The 18,684-nt window shown below is 37.8% G+C and overlaps 2 protein-coding genes across 3 annotated transcripts in view; both read right to left on the bottom strand.

Annotated features, from left to right (window-relative positions):
* Window positions 1–553: 553 nt before the first annotated feature.
* gsdmeb (gasdermin Eb) lies at window positions 554–5,252 on the bottom strand. Its single transcript, XM_038269489.1, has 10 exons — window positions 5,142–5,252; window positions 4,670–4,884; window positions 4,398–4,590; window positions 3,994–4,159; window positions 3,211–3,331; window positions 3,003–3,119; window positions 1,758–1,885; window positions 1,505–1,676; window positions 1,347–1,420; window positions 554–1,248 (listed from the first exon to the last, which is right to left on the bottom strand). Exons 2-10 carry the CDS (start codon window positions 4,872–4,874, stop codon window positions 1,033–1,035), a joined length of 1,392 nt encoding a protein of 463 aa, XP_038125417.1. The 5' UTR covers window positions 4,875–4,884; window positions 5,142–5,252; the 3' UTR covers window positions 554–1,032.
* A 6,343-nt stretch (window positions 5,253–11,595) lies between these two features.
* osbpl3b (oxysterol binding protein-like 3b) overlaps window positions 11,596–18,684 on the bottom strand; it is a 61,409-nt gene continuing 54,320 nt past the window's right edge. For both annotated transcript variants that reach the window (XM_038269420.1, XM_038269421.1), the window contains 8 exons: window positions 18,494–18,631; window positions 18,290–18,353; window positions 18,140–18,218; window positions 17,619–17,763; window positions 15,086–15,230; window positions 14,878–15,004; window positions 13,463–13,585; window positions 11,596–12,212 (listed from right to left, as the gene is read on the bottom strand). In XM_038269420.1, coding sequence (XP_038125348.1) covers window positions 12,116–12,212; window positions 13,463–13,585; window positions 14,878–15,004; window positions 15,086–15,230; window positions 17,619–17,763; window positions 18,140–18,218; window positions 18,290–18,353; window positions 18,494–18,631 — 918 coding nt within the window. In that variant the 3' untranslated portion in view covers window positions 11,596–12,115. The remainder of the gene's footprint in view (window positions 12,213–13,462; window positions 13,586–14,877; window positions 15,005–15,085; window positions 15,231–17,618; window positions 17,764–18,139; window positions 18,219–18,289; window positions 18,354–18,493; window positions 18,632–18,684) is intronic.

The following is an 18,684-nucleotide window of genomic DNA, read 5'->3' as shown; positions in this document are numbered from 1 at the left end:
TTATAAAGTCAAAATCTTGAAAACTTAAAAAACAAAATGAACGTGTTAAACATAGTTTTACACTGGAAAGTCTATTTCAAATCTGCAAAGTAATTTTATGTGAGACTAAGTGTTTGGACTAAATGTGAAGTAGAAAAAATTATATATGAATTTTCCATTATTTGGATAAAGTCTGATTTGATGGAGGATGTTGTTAATATCAGGTTTTAAGTTGTGTAAAAGGGAGTAACCCACTGGATGAATGTCTGCAGTCGGTCTAAACCTGCTGTAATCCAACTTATTCTACTGTTGGTCTGGTCTTAATCTTCTTCCCAGTCTCACGTCTTTAACACGTCTGAAGCTCCTGCCAGCTTCTGGAAAATATCTTCTTACTCCTCCCATGTGTTAGGATTTCAACTGTTCCTTATTCTTTCCATTTTTTTTTTTAATGAAGATTGATTAGAATCTATCCTTAAAACTAACCCATTCTCTGATATTTACCAACAAACCTTTAGAGACCTTCACACAAGGGCTGTGTTTATACATCATTTAAATCACAGACTTCACTAATTAGTGATTTTTTTCACTTGGTTTTAATTAAGAGTATGAACACAAACTTAACACTAAACATAAAATCATGAAATAATTAAGGGTTTTATTTTTGAGTCGGTTCACTTCCACTTGACACATTGTTTTTCTGTGCTTGTAAATAACAGACATTATTGTATCCAACACATTTCTTAGTGAGGTACTTAAAAAAACAGCCTTAAGTGTTCTAGGCAGAACAGTCAAAACCTAAAACGATTAAATGTAATATTTAATACTTATAGAAGAGGAAAATAACTATCTAAAGCTATTTGAGATGGGTCATGTTTTTCTCTTTGAAAAAGGTGGAACACATTTAGTTATCAGCTAGTGCTTCTCTGTAGGAGATAAACATTGTGTTTGAACATATTAGTTTATAGATCAAGACCTCTAACCCTCAATCTTCCCTCAAAAACAATTCAGTCACAAATCCTTCTGATCCAGCATACTGTAGAGGGTTAATTTGGATCAGTCATGGGCCAAAGAGGCAAGACTTTTAATGGCGATGCACAGGAATAGAGGGCGTTTTCCTGGCTCCTTCCTGATTTCGGCCTGTACCACATCGCCGCCTCTGCTTAGAGATACATTAGAGGAGGCAAACAGGTGTTCAGCCCTTTCATAGACGTCATCTGACAGAGCTGCGCTGCTCAGAGCCGGCTTCGAGTTTCCTGATGCACACTGCACCTAGACCGTACATAGGAAAAGCAAGGTAAGAATGAGTAATATAGTTTGTAATCTGAGTTAGTTGCAACACTAATGTGTGTAGAATGATCGTCACTAACCAGTAGTTCCAGAGCCTGCAGGGTTGCAGGATTACTACATTTTCTTAAAACCGGGAGACAATCCTTTGACATCTCTGGAAGAATTTAATTAACAAGGTCAAAAAAAATATGATCAGACTTGTATTTTTTTTCCTTCTCAAACTGGAGGCCTTTCTTACCTTCTAAAGCGCTGGTAGTCAGATGCAATGCAGTGAGGATGGATGTCCTAGCTGAATCTTCTGCGCTAGACTGCTGCTGCAGCACCTCAAGAATTGCTTGGATCTTCTGCTGCTGAGACTCTATTAATCCAGCATCCAGGTTTGTTTTTTTATCCTGATACATCTGTTCCAGCTGTCACAAAAACATGCATCCACTGTTATCTACCGTGTTGATTTAGTTAAAGAAACCGAGGACATTTTGTGCGTCTCTTACGGCGTTCTGGAGTGCCCCGATAGCTGCCGGGTCCTGCATCAGCTCTGTTATGTGCTGGAGCAGAGACGACCTGGTGGAAGGTGGAAGGGCAGAAAGCAGCAGGAAATGATCCTCGAGTTTCTGCAGTTCTAAGGAGAAAGAAACACATTTACAGCACTTATTTTACAAAGACGTATCAAGCACAAAATAAAGCTGTTAAATATGACAAAAGAGTATACACTTTAAAATAATTTCACTTTAAATTTTTAGCTACTTTAAACAGTAGCGGAACAAACAAAACCTGGAAATTTAATGCTTAAGCTTTGAGAAGAAAAATAAGCAGCCCATATGACAGATGCCTGAATACCCCGAATGATTAAAGGAAAACACTTGACACATCACTATACTTATGCCTTTCCCAGGACCTTAACAGGATGTGTTGCATCTGACTACAGGGCTGCACAAAAGCCTTGCAGCGCCACTTTTCTTCATTCTTTTCTTTAAAGGAACCAGACTTTCTTGTTTTTAATCAAACAATCTATAACTGAATGTTTTCTGTAACCCTTAGCTACATTATTTGTTGCTCTTACAAGTCTTGTACCTGATTATAGCAACATACTGTGAGGAGTAAAAAAAATAACCTGGAGAAGTAATGCCATAAAAAGGCAGTACAAGAGCCCGACAAAGCTTTAGATGGAGGCTGCTAGTAGTGAACGCATTGTGAGTCAACACAGACCAACACCTTAAAAAGTCTGGCTTTTGGCTGAAAATAAGTGCAAAGACTGAGTAAATAAATGTTTATTTATGTAACATCTTTAGAAAAAATAGTACAAAGTGCTTCAGAAGAACAAAATAAGACCAATGGATAGTGCAAAAAGTTTTCAGCTGTCAAGTAAGACCACCGAATCCACGAATCCCGAGTTAGAATGCAGACAGTTCCAAAATCTGGGAGGTCACTGTAGTAAAATCTCTATCTCCTTTAGTTTTCAGCCTCCTGTCATTCACAGCCAGCAACCCCTGATCAGAAAAGAGAAGTTACTGTGCAGAGAACCTTTAAAGCCAGAGCACGTCTTGTTCAAGGCCAGATAAGTCTCAGCTTTAATCCAACCATTAAGAAATGAGGAATAACTTAAGGCGTTTGGCTGCATAATTAACTATAATTACCATGTTATTATAATCCTACATCTTCAGAAAGATGTTTTATGCAACAATTATTATTGATTTCTTCAGTGTGTAAAAAAAAAAAAAAGAGAACATTAGTTTTACCCTGTTGAAGCAGATGGCTCTCTGAGGCCTCTGGTGCTGCTGACACGCCCGGCAGCTGCTTCTCAACATGGCCGTCTACTTCAAACCCTCCAGTGGTGCCTGACATCACACACAACCCTGTGGAAAACAGTTGGAATACTCAGTCGATCTTTTTAATGCCTTATTAAATTAACAAAAGTCAGTCTATAAAAATGGAAGGGATTGTCACCAAAGTGCCCGTCCTGCTTGATCTCCAGCTCTATCAGGCTATAGGCTATAGTGGTGTGTGTGGGGATCTCCATTGTTACATTGCTGTCTTTGCTCAATTTTCCATTTTCCATCAGCGCCACCTAGTGGAGAGATAACAAGGCAGCAGGATGCTCAGAAAAACATGCATTGATGAGTTGACTTATTAAAGCCAACTGACACCCATAACAAAACAACTGCAATATCATAATTCTGACTAAAATACTGTTTCTACTCCCAAATATTCCCAGCAGCAGCTGACATGGTTCCGACACACTTCCTGACTTAAGATTTTCAGCCTTTATGATTTTTAGTCTAATTAGGTGGACGGATGAGTGGCATTAGGGTGACAAGAAAACACGGATTGCAATAAATGTTAGAAATACAGATTATTTTCATGTAGCCAGTTGGAAGAAGAATAAAATCTGGGTATTATCTCCCTCTTTCAACAATATTCCAGATTTGGAAATCCTGTAAATGGAATTTTAAGATTTAGCATGCTGAGAGGGAGGACTGAGCTGGACAATACAAACAAGAAGCAAACCAAACTGGATAAATCAATGACGCTGTTTCCTTGAACAGTGTAAAGCTCCTTTCGCCCAATAGTTTAGTAATGCTCCCAGTTCCGTGCAGAACTGAAACCTAACTCCTACTTTATGTTGGTTCAAACTAAAAGAGGAACTCAGTGTACAAATGCATCACACAACATAAAGTCAGGTTAAGAAAGTGTAAGCATGTGTTTGTGATAAGTTTTCTTCTACTGTACTTTAGATATTTTGGGGCTCAGGCTCCCTCCGCACTGCCCGCCCTGCTGCACCTCCTCGATGACTGAACAGGGCTGCGTGGTCACGATGCGCTCCTTCACGATGCAAAGAACCTGTTTCTGTTTTTCTTTGATCTGCTGGATCAGAGAGTGGGACATGTCCACCACTCTAAAACAGAAACACAAAACATAATGGAATATTGTCAGGAATTGCTGATTTAAATAAAAGCATCCCTTTCAGTGGTCTGTACTTTCAATGTATTATTCTCTGAAAAGATGTTATTGACATTAAAACCTCTCAGAAAGTCTTTATGTTAATATTTGACTGGACCTGAATCTTTATGGTTGAGCAAAGATCAGGTTTGCTGTTAGAGATCTTTAAGGGAGGTTCTGCTGGTGGAGCTGACCTGTCTTTGGAGTCTCGCAGCAGCTTCTGAACCTCAACTTCCTCTTTCTTCAAACTGCCAAAGGATGACTGGAGTTTAGAGGAATCTTTACCCCCTATGCTCACGTTTGCTTTGACAAGCTTAGCATTGACGTTCCCCTCGATGTTGTCTCCAAAGGTGCCGCTGTATTTGATGAAGTCTGTCTCCAGCACAACTGTAAAGGCACTTCAGAAGGTCAGATTTGCAGCCATCTTCCTACAAGCAGATGCTCAGATGAAACAGGTGAGGTTTACCTGGCGTTATGGGCGTGTCCCCCGTCAGCAGGTCGTTCAGGGTGAAGTCGGTTGGAAGATATTTTGGTTTCTGCCAGAACCAGAAACGTTTCCGCTTCACCACCACAGTCAGCACAGCGATGGAGTCGTTCAGGTGGGACACCGGGATCAGCAGGCCTCCATCGTCCACCTCCTCCACAAAGTTTTTGGTTGCTGTGGCGAACATTTCTAAATACCTGGAGAAAGTGAAAGAAAATGTATTCCTGTTATCCGTCAGTCATAACTCCACCTGTCAATCCACCCTACTTCCGCCCACTTCTCCTCACACTTGAATAAAGTAAAACCCGGTTTAAATACTTTAGTTCAACGTTTAAAGTAGCTAAAACCACCTAGCATCAAACAAAAGCTCAATTTCCTGTACCGTTTATCATTAAAACAGCATTAATTAACATCTAAACACGTCCTCCCCTTAATTTAAAGCTAGTTTTGTTACCTTAGATCAGAGGTGTTTAGCCGGGCTCACAGTGGTTCAGTCTGTTTTGGACAAAGCAGATGAAGATGCCCCGCCCTCTGCACAGGAAGCCACTACTTCTTATGAAAAACCCTGTGCCAGTGTCATAGCATCTAATAAATGTGTGATATCATTTGCAAACATGTAATTTCTTATCAAACATTATCCAATTACCTCTTAGTGTTCTTATTGAACAAAAAATGTTAACTATATATTGATTATAATAATCACTGTTAACATTCTGATTTTTCCAGATTTTCTAGTCATGTTGAGCTTCGGCACCATCTAGTGGCGACTACTGGTAAAGACTACTATGAAATCAGAACAGTTTTTATATATATATATATATATATATATATATATATATATATATATATATATATATATATATATATATATATATATATATATATATATATATATATATATATATATATATATATATAAACTTCATTTAAATCATGAATTAACCAGAATACATTTAAGAACAAAAGAGAAACAACTCTGATGAGATCTAACAGTCCCAATATTTCATGTTAAGGTATTGTACATCCATGAGATTCAATATAATTTTGGGAAACCTTGGCTAACCTACCATGTTTTGTCCAAGAACTCTTAGGATCATTCAGGAGTCATAAGAAAGCAAAATTAAAGTGTTGGTGGGAACCACTCAATGTCTGTTTTTAATGATTGGTAAATACCTTTTTATGTTGCTGGAAACAAAATGAGACAGACGTAAGTGTAAAAATAAATAGAAACATGACAAAGACCTAAAAGCTTTGTCATCACACACTATTGCAAGCATTACAATGAAGTTACATCAGTTTCCAGTGTTAACATCAGTATTAAGATCAAGATACTGAGTATATAACATAAATCCCACCAGAAAATAAAACAAAGAGCATAATCTTAACAGATGTTCAGCATTGGGACTGTTCCCCTCACTGTCTCCTGCAGGGTCCTCTCTCAGGTCATAAGGCAGCACTTGGAGCATACAGAGATGCAGTCACTAACAGAATATCTCCTTATTTGCAGAATTTGAGGAGGATAAGGAATGACATTTGTAACACATTCTTTAATCTCTGATGGATATTTTTTTTATCAACATTCCTACTACCCTAATGTTCTTAACTCTCTCTGATTGCCAGTTGCAGATGTTGAGAGGTAGGTGCTCAGATTTGGAGCTTCTTGAGGAAATGTATAATAGAGTCAATTTCTTTTTTTCACTCTGAACTGAGAATGTATTAAATTTGTTATTCTTCTTGTGTGATATCCTGGATAGCTAGTTATGTTTAGCCTGTTTTATAAAAACAAACAAACAAAAAAGTATCTGAAAGATCAGTCTTTTTATTGTGTAGTCCATTGAGTGTTCTTCTGAAACTCTAAATTTTAGCTGAAGATAGTTCTATATGCATACAATACAATTTAGGTTCCTCCTACTGCTCTCACCTGGTGGGCATTTATTTGAGATATATCCAGCTTTATTATTATTATTATCATTACTATATTTAAGAAAGACGTGCACGTTTAATTTAGTCCATGGAAAATTTGAAAATGGTCTGACATTTTTTTAAAATGTCCAAGAATATTTAGATCATGCTTACATGCTTTTATACTAAACTTCCATTTTATGCAGGATATTAATCTGTATTTATGCAGTTTCTTTATTGCTTATATGAATACTCAGTGCACATCATCCACTGAGCTGTTTTCAAATTTTTTTCTTCTCTTTTCTGTATTTAAAGACCATCTGATCCTCTTCTTACTTTCTCCACCTGAGATGAAGCATTTTCCCTGTGGTCATTCCATCCATCCATCCATCCATCCATCCATCCATCCATCCATCCATCCATCCATCCATCCATCCATCCATCCATCCATCCATCCATCCATCCATCCATCCATCCATCCAGTCTGTGGGCAGGAGGTGAAGAAACACCTTGGATGGGACTCCATTCTGTCGCTATACCCTGATAAACTTTACTGCTCTTACAGGCTTTCTGATTGGCCAGCCTTCTTGACCTTTGGTCCCCAGAGCAGCATTTCAACAACCAACAACGTGTAAAGCTGTTTATTAAGCAAAATACTCACACAATTTCTCTGTCAGTGTCAAATAACTGCTCTTAAAGTTGAACCAATTTTCTCTGCTTGTTATGTATTTTTTCTCAATTTCATGTGAATGGAGTCGAGTGTTTTTGTTAATGTTTGTCCAAAAACATTGTTTTTGACAGGGGAGGTGCAGGAAAACTCTTCCTGTAAGCACAGTGATGCAAGTCAGCAGAGGATCTTTCACCTGTCAGCCACACCCATCGTATAGGCTTATCTTAAAGAGTTGCATCACGAACAGGTCCTTGAAAATGTGTGAATATGCACCTTGAACTTTAGCATATTCTGTTATGTCACAACCAACATCCAGGAATTTAATCTAGATTTAATCTAAAAGGAATTCACAACAGAAAGTTGTGAATTCCTGGAAAATGTAGGAAAAGGGCATACATTTTTTATTTATTTCTTAAAAAAATGCCAAACATAAGTACATAAATATTGGAGGTGCATCTGTTTTAATATTCTCTGCTATTGTACTTCAGTCACTGAAGCTTTTGTGGCAAATCTAGCAGCAAGTGTTAGGGATGTTTTATAATAAAAGAAAAAAAAGTTATATATATATATATAATACTCCAAAAAAAGCAGCTTTACCACTTTATTTCATCTCTGGCTGTGTGTTTAGGGTTAATGACTTGGCGGATAGTGAACATTTGTGCCTTAAGCTGGGAACTTCTTCCAGGACTTCTTTTTATTTTGATCCATCCATTTGCCGACCATCCCACATCAGCTTCTGCATCCCCCACTGCTACCACCTTGTTTTGGAATGGTTTGTTCAGAGGGTTTTACAGATTATATCTTATTTTTTCCAACATAAATAACATGCTGCATCAGGCCATATATTTAAATTTGCTCTTAACTGATCAGATTAGTCTTCTTTTCACTGTGTCTTCTGCATGGATCGGGGTAAATTCCATATGGTTGTTACTTGCCACTTCCCCCCAAAAAACAACAACACATCCAATAGGAGATCTATTTCCCCACCTGAGCTATATATATTTGCAGCTCCTCCTTGCTCAGCCTGTCAGCTTAAGGTGATGGTGTCATCTTGCTATGTTTGAGGTATTGTGATTGTCTTTCTATTTCTGTACAACATTTTAAATTTTGCTAGATGAGAGACCTGGGGGTTTATATCGAAAGGTAGTGTTCATATTGAAACTGGAAGACTTTAATCACCAACTAGTCGCCCAGTGAAGGTAAGGGTTTTGTCAATGGGATCAGATTCTGAATAGAAATATTAAAGCCAATTTGTAAAAACCCAGAAAAGCATGTGGCTTCTTCATTCCACATCACAATGTATGCAGTATGTCAGGTTTATCTGTCACATGAGACAGAGGAGTGGATTGAACTGCCCCAGGATCATTTATTCTGAAACAATGTTTTTTTTTTGGTTCTGCCTTTGCCCTACCTTTCTCATACCTCATCCAAAATAGTTGGTTATCCTGAGCTGTTTTCTATATTTATTCTGCTATAAATTTAGGCTGCTGGAGGCCACTTTTCCTCATTCTGCTTTTTTCTATCACTATTCTCCCATCCTGCAGTATTTGTCCATAACTTTATATTCTCCCTGCTTTTCTTGTCATAGTAGTGTTGGGACATTGAGGACCAATGCTCATGTTTCACCATAACATTTTCACTTGTGGTGAGGGTGAAGTTTTGTTCCACAGTGCTTTTGCCCTCTCAAAGCTTCTGCAAAACTTCCCCCAATTTGCTTCTCAAGACACCTCCCACAGAAGTGTGCCTTGTCAGAGGTAAGAACAGTAAAAACCTCAGCACAGAGGATTTCTCTGTCTTTCTGTGGGTTCACATTGGAAGAGGACAACACCATGGAGCCAGCCCCAGATCTGCAGAATGATCAAGGCTAGATCATGATGGCTGACATTTCAGAACCAAACTGCTGCAAAACAGACTTTATGTAACACATTGCTCTTACAGAGCAGGACTGTAGGGGAGGGTCTCCTGAAGAAGCTGTTCCCTTGGTTTAGGCTGCATGGAACAAAGCCCCCCTCCTCAAACCTTCCAAAATGGACAGGAACAGAGATATAAGGTCTGGCAGAGTTAGGGACAGATTCTTGTTAAACAATATGTCTATTGATGATTTTGATCATTTCATGTGTTTACTGATGAGTAAAGACAAAGCTAATAGGATGGATCACTGTTGTTTGAGCTGTTGCGGAAGCTCGGACAAGCTTTATTTCACTAAGAGTTTAAACACTGATATGACATTAGTGTTCATGTGCTTTCTTATATGCTCATTACACTTCGATAACCAAATTATGACCAAGAGTTGTTTAGTGGAATCCTGATGTCTATTCACTGCTAGCAATTTCAAAGAGGGTAAAGAATCATTTAACTAAGGATTAAGCAAATCATTTAATGAAACATTATTTGGCCAAATAATGTTTTATTCCCCTCATGGTTGTGCATTGTGAATTGGTCTGAAAACATTGCAATCCCTCTAAATTAGTGAAAAACTAATTTGATCACAGATTCTTCAAGATAAACTGGTTCACAAACACAAAATCCATTCTAAACTGTGATATTGTTTTTAACCATGTTTCCTTTTCCTCTTTGTACACAGTTGCCATGATCTGCTCTGATAGCTGGCCTTAATTGCTCATTTCACTCACCTGCCTAATGCTGCTCAGTTCCTAATCCGCTCTGATCTCATCCACCTGTAGGTTCTGCTTTATATTCGTTCCAGCCCAGCTATCAAGGCGAAATCGTTGCTTTCATTGATGTTTGTTTCCTGTTTGCCTTTTGTTAGTTTTAGTTATTTCTATTAAGGTTCATGCTCCAGTGAGGAGTTTATTCTCTAGTCTGTCTGTCTATGCCTGATCTGTTTGCCTGAATCACGGTTGGACTCCTCCTGGATTCTGCCTCGACGCACGGGACTCAGAACCTGCCTTCACGCTCTGGTGGATTCCTGGAACCAGATCTGTCCGTTCCTGAGTGGATCTGAACGCATGAGCGGACTGCGGACTCCTGGATTCCAGTACCACTCCAGTCTGATCTGAGTCCCTGTCCTGCATCCGAGTCATGCTTGCTCACTGGGGTTGCTGCATCAGGGATGCTCTGGACGGCTCGGGGCCGCTTCTCTTTGGCAGCGCATCGGCTGATCCTGCTTATCATTGAGGATGGACTGAACTGTTAAACCAGGTGACTCACTCTGATAATCATCTCCTGTTCAGATGAACGTGGTCAACAGCTGTGTTTCTCCCTAAACCAGAGAGTCAGCCAATGGCATAAATATCAGTTGCTTAGGGGCCCCTGACCTCTTAGGGGACCCGTCACTGACACCTAGTGGCCCCCTTTGCAATTATGGACTAGGACGTTTCTTGGCAGATGTAATGGTGCGAAATATTGGTGTTGTACTTCATATCAACACACAAACAGTAGGGCATGTGTTCATAAACAATATGACAGTCTGAATAATATCTGATTAAATAAGATATTTACCACCCCTACCAGGTTTGTCAATAAACATCTTACAGTATCACAACAGTAGCTTGATCTGGGCTTCTCCTTTTACTGAAAACTGTGTGTGCTCTCTTTCATCATCTGGCATGGGAACTGTCTCAGAGCTTGTCTGCCTGGCTGTGTCTCTCATAGACCAGGCCACCTGTGGAGCAGGTTAAAAGCTATCATTTGTATATCTGCTTCTTTCTGTATGTCTGCATCTAACCTCAGTCAGCCTCGGCAGATGCTTAATGCATGCTCGGCGTGAGGGATTGCAGGAGAGTCAACAACATATCAGTAAAAATGACGCAAGCTCATCCAGGAAGAGCAGGTCCTGCAAGTCAATGACTTAATATAATAAGCTGTTTTTTTCTTGATTAAAACGTTTCACAGGTCTGATTGAATTGTCTCTGTAAAGCTCCTTGATGTGGCATATGTTGTTAATTGGCACTTCTCCAATAAACTGAATCAAATTTGGCTGTTACTCATACGAGGAAAAGTGCAAGGAATTAGCATAGTTCTAAGGCAATATGATGCGTAGAGATGTGTGATAAAAACAGGTCACATTAACACCAAATTAATCAAATTTTTTTTATTTTTTATGAGACAACAAAGCTAAAATTATTTTTGGTCCAAGGTTTAGTCTCCAATGTGTTTTGCAAGTTTATATACCACATAACTTGACAAAAAGAGAGAATTATATTTCTTTACCCCCTCTTGTACATTGTATATAGACAGTTTTGGAACCCAAACCCAGTGCAATGGATAAAGTGGGAACAAGTGATTGGAATGAACATTTGCTACTGCTTCTTGTATAATAATTGCACAGGCCTTCACAGAGTAAAAGCTAATAGGTATATTCTTCATGACAATCAAAGATGTGCTCAGCACAGTGAGAATATAAACATCAGTTTAACATTTTCCTTTGCATATCCATACAAAACAGCGACTTTTAGGCAATGCACAAACTAAACCAAATACAACTAGTAAGGCATTAGGCGATGCAGAACAAACGTGTGCACACAACCACTGATATATCAAGGCTAGTTTTTCTCCGAGGTAGAGAATGTCCATGAGAAGACAGAATCCTAAGTTTAACATTTTCAAGCTAGATTTCTGTAAATGATTGATTTAAATTTGTCCTTTTTTTTTTTTTAGAAGCCACAGCATAAAAGATGCAGAAATGTTGGTGAAAGTTTCAAAACACATTCCTTCTGAATGATTCCATAAACATGTTTATGCAACACAGATATGCACTCTTTATTAAGGCAATAACTGGAATGAGCTGCAGTATAGAAAACAGTATGTGCAGGGGTGGGAGTGGGCTACAGACATCACCAGAACCAGCCTGGATCACAGTGGCGGCTGTGTGTGTCGAGACAACAGCTCTGAGGTCACCACAGTTTGGGAAACTCAATGTGGGAGAAGCCCGGATCGCTCCTCAGCTCCCAGTACGTGTTGTTGCTCACCCAGGTGTCCTCCTTCGACTTCCTGTGGAGATGACATCACAATCAGATGATAATTATGATGATGTGATTGTGTCTAGATAAGCGGCTCAGATTTTTATGTTTCTTTAACTATTGGAATGATTTTAAGGAATTAGCTATTTTTGCTTTCAGTAAAAATCTCTGCTTTCAGATAGCACAAACTGTTCATCTTGGTTTAAAATACAATTTCAGTGTTATTTTGAGTAGTACATTAATTGTGGGGATAACTGAAGTTCATTCCAGGCTTATTACAATTTATTTGAATATTTTCTCCCACAGGTCAGTGTGATCATACAGCGAATAGCTGTGATGACTTTTAAAATGAAGAACTGGGGAAAAATTACATTTACAGTTTTATTTTTTAATAAATACACTTCAAAAACCATACCTACAAGTTTAAATATGCAGATAATCCTCCATTAATATGTGGTTTAATGTTCCTTAGCAGTTTGCAGAGGAGCCACACCCTTGTGTGTCACCTCCACAGCAGCTCCTCGTGATCTTGAGTTAAAGGGAAACACCGTTTTTTTTACATTGGGCCCTTGATTTTACGTTATTACATCATGTTCTACTCAGTCATATGAGTTTGGTGTCATTTGGAGCTGTTCTGAAGATATTCCGTTAGGTTATATTCAAGTAACGTCTTCCTATTGGCTACGACTTGAAGGCACAAACTAAACTGTTCATAAATTATAATTTATTGTACGCAAGCGTTCATAACATGTAGGCGAATCACTGTCCCCCAGACACCTGCGGTTATATTTTTTTATATTTATATCTTTTAAAAACAAAGCGGAGTGTGTATGACGTCATTGTTGATATCTTACCAGTAGTTTTATAAAAAAAAAACTGCCTGATGTTTGGTTAATCATCCAGTAACATCTGATTGTGTCAATTTCAGTACAAGTTAGTTAAGGACGATTTACCGTTCCCTGACCTATTACCGATGCTTTTTTTTTTTTTCATTGTATTACCAATTTTAACTGCAAATAATCACAACTTGACCCAGTCTTCATTAAGACAGCAAGAGTCCTTTTTAAAGCCAATTTGTCATAACACAATCCCATCTCGCAACTCAGCATAATCTTGGTTTAGTTTTCACCTAAGAAAACCATGTAGCTGCCTATTATGTCATCCATTTATAACATAAAAATATTTGGAATCAATTTAGTAAAATTTAATTATCCACAAAAATCATGCAGGTTTTGATTCTGAAAAAGTTTTATTTGGTTAAATAAAAGTTTATTAGGCTACCTGAAAAATTTGGGCTGATGTGCCACATTGCTCTCCTCCAGGACTTTCCGTCGGTCTCTCTGCAGCTGTTCAATTCGTTGCTTCTCTTCTTCTGCTGCTTCCAAGTTCCCTTCCTCCAGCAATCTGCCAGACACACACAATCACAAAGACTGTAAATTATTTCATAGACACTGTTCAACATTAATGTTCAATATCCCAGATCTAATCTTCACTCAGATCTTTTATCAGAGCCTCATTAATGGGAGATAATTTAATAACAAATAAACAACAGAACCAGTCCTCTAAAGAGGCAGAAGCAGAGACATTATTTTGATGATGAAGTCATGAATGTTTCTATTTCCAGTACTGCTCAAGGGTAGAGGCCTTACATTTGAAGATATTTTAAATGTAAGCTAAAATTAGATTGCCTACCTGCTTGCTATTCATAAAACTATTGCTGTGTGTATTTTTAAACTTGTGTGTTTTTTTTTTTATTGTTGAAAGGATGTGGTTCAGTCACAATGTCAGATTAGATTAAAACATTCTTTTCTCAACTAATCCTAAATATTACAAAGTTACATTACTATTAGATACATATTTTTAAAGCATTTGTTTTTCAATATTGATTATGTTAGCATCCTGCATGAAAAATCTAAAACATTTTTAATAGAAAAAGAATGTAACATAAGATCTATTAAAACAAAGATATATAAAACATAAATGTCAGCCAACAAAAAGCTACTAATACTAAGTCACAGCAGACTCAGAAAACTTCAGACTGGACTTCAAGGTTTCTTCCTACACCTCCTTCAGACTTAAAGACCTTAATGTCTACAGAAAAAGGTGCAAAATGTACTTTCCTCTGAATATATAATATATAGAATTAATCCAAAGTTTAGGTGTTGTCAGAAGAACAGCTGTTGTCTTAGTCATGGTGGCTCTTGAAGCTTAGACTGCCTTGTGAATCTATTTTAAATTTTCTAAATGGGCTTTGCTTCACAGTTTTTCCTTCCACTCAACAATCCATTAATATGCTTTCTACTGCACAGTTTTAGCAACCAGCTCCTTCAGCAAATACCTTTCATGAGGTACCTCCATGACTGTCTTCAGTATCAAAGTTAAGTTAGCATTGTTCTGCCATAAAATAACATCTTTTTATAAAGAATCTTATTTTTTTCATGCATATGCATGCTTCTTTTTTTTTTCTTTTTTTTTAGTATTCTAATTTTCAAGGAAAATTAATTTGGGTTTCTATTAGCTGCAAGACATTTCTTCCCTGTTTATACACAATACATTTAACATTTTGAAAAAAATGTATGAACTTATATTTCAGTTTTGATAAAACGAATTAATAAAATGTATCTCCAATACATATTTAATTACTTATAATAATAGGTAGAGATTTTAGCTGCATTTATATTTGATTCACATATTACCTCTGGTCGACTCGTAGTCTGGTGTCTGTAGGAGGCAGTAGCTGTTTCAAAGAAGGCTCCAACTCATTTAGCTCAATTGCAAACTTTGTAAAGCCGTAGTACTGCTCATAGTTCAACGGCATCGGATCTACACACAAATGAAATAGGACACATTAATACGGTGAGTTTATAGCATAGCTGATTGTGCTTACTAATGGTGGACACATACTTGCCCTCCAGATGCAGGTTGCTGATGGCGGGTCTCCACAGAAAACTGATTCATGCCATTTCCCAAACAGCCTGTGGACGACCTTTCCATTAATATCCATTATGGACCCCTCCACCTCGTTCACGCTTGAGTTCCAATATTTGGCCTGAAGGAAAGAGCACGGATAAGTGATGAGGATGGATGAGAATGGACATCTTATGGTAATGTCCTCGTCCAGCCAGCAGATGATACTGTTGTGTAAACCAATCCTACCCCCCTGGGTGTGTTTGTGGCAGGGATGGAGTGTGTGAGATGAGAAATGAGGACGCATAATGATTTCTGACATGCCCCAACTTGCTGTCCTGCACAGCATTAGACAGACTTTCAAGAGGAACACTCAAACAGCATTAACCCTCCTCCTCTCTATGCAGGCTAACATGTAATATTGTTTAAAACATGCAGGGAAATGCAAATGACGGAAACCATCTGTGTGGTTAGTTGGGAAACTACTGAAGGGAAAACAGAATTTACAGTGATACTTAGGATTAAAATGAAGGCTTTAGAGACACACTGACATATGATGAATAAGAGAGTGATAATATGAACCTCATATTATGGTATTATGGTGGAGTTATCTTCCAAACTTGTAGAAGTGTCATAAACCCAGAAGCTCAAAGGCTGTTATTAGAAAGATCTGCATCATTCCTGGAAGTATGAGTCACGTAAGGTTAAATTGTTGCACCTAAGGAATTACCCACTCACACTAGACAGAACCTGCATTAAAATAATTCTGTACTGGATCAGGATGCAAATCATGTTCATCATAACCAGCAAACTAAGAGCATCTCTTTAAAACTTTAATCTTAATTCACCACATTCGATAAAGCCTCAATACATCAATCCTTCTACCATTCATGAACAAAACACAAAGGCAGTTCAACATCTCAGCCTCAGCATAAACTGACCCTGGACCTGAAGGAAACAGTCCACCTTTTTCTGACTGACATCCATGAACTCAGACTTTCTTCTTGTTGCTTCACAAACAACTATAATGTAACCTGTTATGGTCTTGGTTTGAAGATACAAACAGAACTAAATCAACATGCAGAATCATTTATTTCTATAATATGTTTATGTATTTTATATTTCTTTAAGCACTGTTGCCTTTGCAGCCAGAAGGTAGGATCTTTCTGCATAGAGTTTACATGTTCTTTGAAGGTTCCCCTGCTTTCCTCCCACAGACCAAAATTCTGACTGTTAGATTGATTGGCATCTCTACTTTGCCCTTAGGTTTTTGTGTGAGTATGGATGCTTTTGTCCTGCAATAGGCTGGCAACCTGTCCAGGGTGTAAGGGGCAGTCATGGTAGTTAAAAGTTACATCTGTTATCTATTCTTCTTACTTCCTGTTTTATTTTACACTTACTTCTTGTCTCATGTTGGGGAACTTACTCCCTGAGTTTGTTGGCCTATTTATTCCTCACTCAGGCAGCTTCCCTTAGTCCGTCTTTGTCCTTTCTGTCAAGTGTTCCAGAATTTGCATTTCTATTTAGTCTTCTAGTGTTTTTTTTTTGTCTCAGCCTGAATTTGGACCTGCCTCTGCCTCTGTATTTTTGGTACTTCCATTATAATTGGATTTTTGGTGAAGGTACCTTAAACCTAAGCCAACTGAATTGTAGTCAGCATCGTAGTCCTACATCTCTTAAACCATATGCCACACAGTGTACCCCGCCTTTCGCCCATAAACTACTAAGAACAGGCACTAGCCTAAATGATGGTTTCAATCTGGCAATCTGTAATGTTAACCAATAGGTTCATTGATGTGTAATTAGTGATTAGTCACTTTACAACTTTCAAACTGTGTGTGACCATCCTGCTAGTTTCAGAGATTAAGCACATGTACATATACACTGCTATAGGAATACACAAATCTGCAGAGATATAACTACCTCCCTGTTCAATAATTGAAATATTGCCACATTTTTTACACTTTAATAAGCAATACATATCAACTTTATCTGCCTGAAATTTATGCTGCTAAAAAAAGTTGAATTCTGACATTAACTTTTCCTTCATCTTTAATGAAATCAGATTCTAAATGACTGCTTTAGTGAGTAAATGAGTAAAAATCAGAAGATTTTACATTTCTTCATTGGTATACAGACACTTTTAGGTTGCCATAAAAAGTTCTCTGGAAATTGAAAGTTAATTATTAGATCAGCAGGATGCCTTTCCATTAAACAGATTGTAAAAGCAAATGGGCCGTTTTATGTTAGAAATAGTCATTAAGATTTTTCAAGTGATAAGGTAGCTATCAAACATTTAGGTGACAAAAAATAATCAATAAAATATAACTCAATTGTCCCATTTACCTTTTTTGGGCTGAAAACAATGTATAAAAAGTCTCAAGATTTGCACTCATATTAAAACAATTTCTTAATTCATATCAATAGCCATGTACGCTAAAAGACAACTTTGAACAATGCATTTACTTTTAGCCATATTTAATATTGAAAAATTGTCAAATCATTAAATCGTTATTTTTTTCCCTTTCACCTTGATAAATGTGATCTTGCACTGACAAACATCGCTGGCTGAGTTTCTAATTGAGATCTCCCCATAATGCTCGATCCAGCGCTGTCCGCTAAGGATGTTGTGGATGCAGGACGTCACTTTATTCCATTCATAGTGATCCCCAAATCTGGAGAGAATAAGAAAAACAATTTTAGCTTATTTGGTTCTCTTGGACTTTCTTTATTTGTTAAAGAATGTCCAAATACGGAGTTAAAAGTTATCTATATCTGTGATTACATATGTAAGAAAACATTTATTTTCTTAATTAATTTCTTGGCTGTTTTTATCTATTTCGGATGACACATATATTGAGATCACAAATTAAATAAAAAAGGTACACTGGTCTTAAATTAACCCAAATAAGTTTTGACAAATGGTCCCAGATGATATAAAGGGAAACTGTTGAAAAACACAGGGTCAAAACTGCATGAAGATGGACTAAAGGAATTAGAGCAAAAGAAGGTTGGATCAGTGCATGTAATTATCAGAGCAGAAAGACTTACCTCGGCAGCGTGACATGAGTGGTACCCACAGGAACAATCTCCATCGACTTCCCCCAGAATTTGTTCTTACACCTCACATCTAAAGAAATAGTTACCATTGATCCTTTGCAGGGTGGGAAAGCATTGTAAAATACCAATATTCACACATACCTTGCCAGAAGACAAAGTTTTTAGATTCTGCATGGCCAGCTGAAATAGGTGGGTGATGACTGACCTGGCATTGAAAAAGACACATTTATTTTTCCTTAAGTTCACTGCACATAAATTACACTTATTCGAGTCTTAGCTTCAGTCTTATCAGGGAGTCTGCATACTACGCTTTGCAGAGCTGATAAAAGAACCAAAGCATCATACCTGCTCGGCAACAAAGCGAAGGCCTTTGTCTGGCCGGTCACATTCATATGTCTCTCCCAGAATGGGATTGAAAGGTTTTCCTCCAGTTCTGTAGTAGCTGGATGCATATCCGGATACCACAAAAGTGGCAATATAGATCTACAGAAACAGAAATCAGATAAATTACAAATGTATTGGGGTGACGATTATGC

This window comes from Cyprinodon tularosa, unplaced genomic scaffold, assembly GCF_016077235.1.
Source record: "Cyprinodon tularosa strain WSP-4 unplaced genomic scaffold, ASM1607723v1 ctg73, whole genome shotgun sequence".
In the NCBI taxonomy this organism is placed as follows: Eukaryota; Metazoa; Chordata; class Actinopteri; order Cyprinodontiformes; family Cyprinodontidae; genus Cyprinodon; species Cyprinodon tularosa.
This window is presented reverse-complemented; position numbering and strand designations above follow the sequence as displayed.